At 36.5% G+C, this 5,301-nt stretch overlaps 1 protein-coding gene across 1 annotated transcript; it reads right to left on the bottom strand.

Moving 5' to 3' along the window:
* Window positions 1–2,199: 2,199 nt before the first annotated feature.
* LOC120188245 lies at window positions 2,200–4,649 on the bottom strand. The gene is made up of 4 exons (XM_039191731.1): window positions 4,452–4,649; window positions 3,675–3,713; window positions 2,922–3,056; window positions 2,200–2,826 (listed from the first exon to the last, which is right to left on the bottom strand). The coding sequence occupies exons 1-4, from the start codon at window positions 4,647–4,649 to the stop codon at window positions 2,200–2,202; spliced, it is 999 nt and encodes a 332-aa protein (XP_039047662.1).
* Between the last annotated feature and the right edge of the window lie 652 nt (window positions 4,650–5,301).

The following is a 5,301-nucleotide window of genomic DNA, read 5'->3' as shown; positions in this document are numbered from 1 at the left end:
GATAAAATAATAATGTAAACCTGTGCAGAAAAAGCTTAGAAGAATGAGACCTAACATGTTACTACAAATTAAAGAATAAATGAAGAAGCAATTCGATGTTGGATTCCTTAAAGTGGCCAAGTATCCTGAATGGGTGGAAAATATTATCCCAGTACCAAAGAATGATGGGAAGGTTCGTATGTGCATTTACTACAGAGATCTCAATAGAGTCAGTCCGAAGGATAATTTTCTTTTTGCCACACATAGAAACATTGGTGGACAATACTACTGGAAATTCCTTGTTTTTATTCATGGATGGGGTTCTCTGGCTACAATCAAATAAATATGCACCCTAAAGATATGGAAAAAACTATGTTTGTCACCATGTGAGACATATTTTGCTACAAGGTGATGTCGTTTAAGTTGAAAAATATAGGGCAATATACCAGAGAGCCATTGTAACACTATTTTATGACATGATGCATAAACAAATAGAAGTTTAAGTTGATGATATGATTTTCAAGGCCAAAATAGAGGAAGAACACGTTGAGAATTTGAGAAAACTCTTCCAAAGATTAAGAAAATGTCAATTGAAACTCAATCCAAGTGTACCTTCGGGGTGACATCTGGGATTCTTTTGAAGTTTGTAGTGAGAAAAAAGGGAATTAAAATAGGTCCAGACAAAGTCAAAGCCATTCAAAATTTGCCACCCCCATAAACATAAAAAGTAGTTTGAGGATTCCTAGGGAGATTAAATTACATCGCTCGATTTATCTCATAATAGACCGAGAAATGTGATCTTATTTTTCACCTTCTCTGTAAAATAAAACTCAACGGTATGGAGTGATGATGGTCAATAAGCTTTTGAAGCAATCAAGCAATATTTGTCAAATACCTCAGTCTTAGTGCCACCTATCTCAGATAAACCATTAATTTTCTACTTGTCAGTCTTTGAGAACTCAATGGGTTGTGTCTTATGGAAACATGACCAAACTGAGAAGAAAGATAGAGCAATTTACTATCACAACGAAAAGATTATTGATTATGAGGTAAGGTACTCACCGATCGAAAAGTTGTGATATGCTTTGGTTTGGGCTACTCGAAGGCTCAGGCAGTATATGTTGTATCACACCACTTGGTTGATCTCCAGACTTGACCCTTTGAAATATCTTATAGGTGTACCTGTTCTATCTGGAAGATTAGCTCGGTGGCAGATTCTATTTTCAGAGTTTGAATACGTAAGCTAGAAAGTAGTTAAAGGGAGTGTCATAGTAGATTTTATCGCAAGCAGGGCTTTTGAAGAATGTTAGCTGCTGAGTTTTGATTTCCCAAATTATGATCTAATGGTTATTTCAGTAGAGAAAGCAATTACGTCTACCATTGAACATTGGAAGTTGAACTTTGATAGTGCTTCAAATGCCTTGGGCATGGAATTGGGGCACTCTTGGTCTCACCTAGTGGAGAAGATTATCCTTTCACCGCCCTTCTTTGGTATGCATTGCACCGGACTGACCCATGAGCTATCGGATATTGGATAAATTACTCCAACATCTAGCCATTTTATGATTTCCTTCATCACCATTTTCTTCATTATCAGGTTAAGTCTACTTTATGGTTCCATAGAATTGCTATGATTGTCTTCTAAGTTGATCTTGTGCATGCATATGGTAGGGTTGATTCCCTTCAAGTCTGCCATGGTCTATCTGAGAGTTTTTTTGTGTTACGACAAAACATTTAACAAACTATTCTCTTGTTCGGAGGTTAGACTAGTAGAAATTATCACTGGTAAAGTCTCATTACTATCTAGATAAACATATTTAAAATACGATGGAAATTTTTTAAGTTCCAATATGGGTGCGTGTTGTAATGATGATTTTGGGGGAATAAATTCATTGAAATCCAAGGGTTCGAATTTCATATCAGGTCTAGCTTGAAAGAATCTAGACTGTTCCTCTAATTTATCTTCATAGCCCACTTTGGTTTCATTATCAGGAAATTTTTCATTTACTTCAGTCGAAAAATTATTGTCGAGATAAAAGTTTTCACAATCCTCGTTTAAAATATTTTTGCTCGGGCCAAAAATTTTTTGTTCATGTGTCAATTTTTTTTTTCTTGGCACAAAGTATCATACTCATCTATATGTAAAAATTCACATTGGCCAAGATTTTATGCTCCATCTTCCTCCATTAATTCCATGTCTCTAATGATTTGTCATTCTTCTTAATCATCAACATGCTTCATAGAGTTGAAGACATTGATTGTGACGCATTGATATCCCACCCTCATCGTGAATTCTCCCTTCTTGGAATCTATTAAGATTCGTCCAGTGGCTAAGAAGGCCCACCCAAGAATGATGGGTGCGTTTTCATCAGCCTCACAGTCTAATATGAGGAAGTCAACTGGAAACACAAACCTTTCCATTTTTACAATGACATCTTCAATTCTTCCCTTAGGACGAACATAAGACCAAACATCTAACTGTAAGATAATGGTGGTTGGGCAAGCGTTACACATTTCTAGTTTTAAAAATATAGACTTGGGCATCAAATTTATGTTTGACCCTAAATCGACAACAGCTCGCCCCATAAATTTATCAGCGATAGAACATGATATCACGATGATGTCAGGATCTTTTTGCTTTGGTGGAAGTTTGCTTAATGCAGAGCATAATTCTTTCATCGTGGTAACATTTTCAATTTTTTCTACCTTCCTCTTCTTCGTGACAATGTCCTTTAGGAATTTAGCATAGGAACACATCTGCTCGATGGCTTCAAGTAATGGGACATTAATATACAACTGGTCTAGGACATCAACAAATTTCTTGAACTGAATCTCCTCGTTGTATTTCTTCAACCGTTGAGGAAAGGGCAGTGGGGTCTGATTTCATCTGCTATAGATGTTGAGGATATTTTTGCCTTGGAAATAAATTTCCCATTATCTACTTGACGACTTTCTGAAACTTCATCCTTTTCCTTCTCCTCAGGCAATCCCTTTAGTTCAACAATTTGAGCTTTATCCCCATGTTGTGTAGTGTCTTGGATAGAATTTTCTGGTTGCTTCCCCCCAAACTTATCATTCTGATTAATATGGGTACTAGTCCTCAGTGTAAGTACACTGTATTGCTCTTTTCTATGATGTTTAATGACCTCAGTATCACTAGGGAGACTTTCTTGTGGGAGATAATGTAATGTCGTGGCAATTTGACCCACTTCGTTCTCCAATGCTCTCAAGGATAAACTATGGCTTTGCAAAAAACTTTATTGGCTTTGTAATAAATTACCTTGGTTTTTAATTGTCAATGAGTGTTCATGAATCAAAGTCTTTGTTGAAGCCATGAAATCTTTTGTCGAGGTCATAAATTCCTAAAATGAAGCCTCCAAGGAGTTAGAATTAGAGTTTGTATTAGAGGAAGAAGTTATACCTTTATTATGTTGCCAGGGCATCTACTGATGCTGATACTGAAAATGTTGATGTTCTGAATTATTCTGTTGTGGCCTATTATAATTGTCTGCGTGATTATTATTGTTAGTTCCGTGATTAATCCATGAAAAATTTGGATGTTGTAACCATCCAGGATTGTATGTATTATAATAGGGATAGTTGTTGCTTCTGTTATAGCTTCCCACGAAATTTATAAATTCCTGGTTTTCTGAACATTCACTCTCATGATGGTTGCTGCAACAAAGAATGCATACTGCACTAGTTGCCTTGACGTCTCCCATCTTATTAGAACGCTGCAAAATTTTCAACATGTTAGTTATAGCAAAAAGTTGAGCAGAGACTGAATTCTTACCCTCAATTTCGTATACTCCGGATACTTTTTTACCTGTATCTATCCTTATAGTCGGGAATTGATAGTCATTATTCGCTATCCTGTCGAGGATATCAAAGGCTTCCTCGGGTAATTTATCAAGCAAAATGCCATTCGCTGAGGCATCCATCATTATTTGAGTAGGTGCATTGACTCCATTATAAAACATCACGACTTGAGTCCAGTCGTAGAATATGTGGTTCACGCACTTACAAAGAAAACTTTTATATTTGTCCCAACATTCGTACATGGATTCATCATCGCCTTGGCGAAAACTTACAATGTGATTGCATAGTTGTGTATTCATATTGGGAAGGTTGTATCGAAGTAGAAAGCTTTTACATAAATATGTCCAAGATTCCATTGAGCCCGAAGGTACTCCACTGAGCCAAGCTCTTTCTCGGTCACGTAAAGAATAAGGGAAAAGTTTAAGCTTCAGCACATCTTCATGCACTCCTTGTTGCTTGAATGAATCGTAAACTTCAAGAAAGGCACGAACATGTAGTCTAACATCCTTATTAGACGAGCCACCAAATTTACCGATGAAGTTTAGCATGTTAAACATCACTAGTTTAAGTTCAAAATAGGTTGCCTGTATTTCACGTGCCACGATGCCAGGATTGAGATCGTCTAGAATAAGATTCAAGTGATCTCATATTACTCGTGGTCTTGCCTCTTCTCTAGGAAGATTATTTTCCATAACGTCAGGATCTGCTTGATCTCCCATATTGTTGTCGCCTTGATACTGCAGTCGATTCATATATTCTCTGGCTCGCTGGTTACGTCGCCTTTGTTTGAATGATCGTTCGATCTCATGTCCAAATGGTTCTAGTGGTCCACCAGCATATCTCAAGGTCATGCAAAGACAAAAAAAATCAAAGGAAAATAAGAAAATAAACAAATTAAACTAACTAAATAAATTGTGACAAGAAATAAAAATTTGTTATGGCAAAAATTATCAAAATTTCGTCAGTAGTCAATCCCCGGCAATGGCGCCAAAAACTTGATCGCTTGTAAATGTATATGCTAAGGCAAGCAAATTTGTGAAAGTGTACACAGTCGAATCAAGTAATAAAGGGTAAGTAAGTTATCGTCTCCTCATGACTAGTAGGGGTTTTGATGTTTCACCACAACTAGAACTAGGTGTCACAAGCTAGTCCCTGAATTCTTATCAAAAAAGAGAAATAATTAGTAATGGATTGTGTGAACATGTGTCAAAGCGTTGCTAAAGTAAGAGAATATTGTGAAGTGTGGTTGCAGAAAAGTTTGGTCGAGGCAAAGAAAATATGCAAAAGTAACAAATAAAAATAGACAAGGCAAGAAAAAACTTTGATTCAAATATATTCAGAATAACCTCACATATTCAGACTTTTCACATAGCACTTAGGTTGGTCTTGCTATGGGGAGAAATTATTCTAAGTCTAGAAAGATTTGTTATGATATGCTTAGGCTTCCCGACAGGATTACTGGAGTATTCTAGGACGGTTGCTATGACAATACTACTCAACGTG

This window comes from Hibiscus syriacus, unplaced genomic scaffold, assembly GCF_006381635.1.
Source record: "Hibiscus syriacus cultivar Baekdansim isolate YM2019G1 unplaced genomic scaffold, ASM638163v2 tig00116939_pilon, whole genome shotgun sequence".
NCBI lineage: Eukaryota > Viridiplantae > Streptophyta > Magnoliopsida > Malvales > Malvaceae > Hibiscus > Hibiscus syriacus.
The sequence above is the reverse complement of the archived record's forward strand: the minus strand, read 5'-3'. Positions and strand labels throughout refer to the sequence as shown.

Excerpts from the sequence above, each read along its gene's own strand:
- LOC120188245 (XM_039191731.1), bottom strand. The coding sequence starts at position 4,649 with ATGACCTTGAGATATGCTGGTGGACCACTAGAACCATTTGGACATGAG. Across the intron at positions 3,714-4,451 it reads GAGAAGAGGCAAGACCACGA|CGTTCTAATAAGATGGGAGA; the intron begins GTAATATGAGAT and ends AAAATTTTGCAG. Across the intron at positions 3,057-3,674 it reads ACGTCAAGGCAACTAGTGCA|AATGATAAGTTTGGGGGGAA; the intron begins GTATGCATTCTT and ends CATATTAATCAG.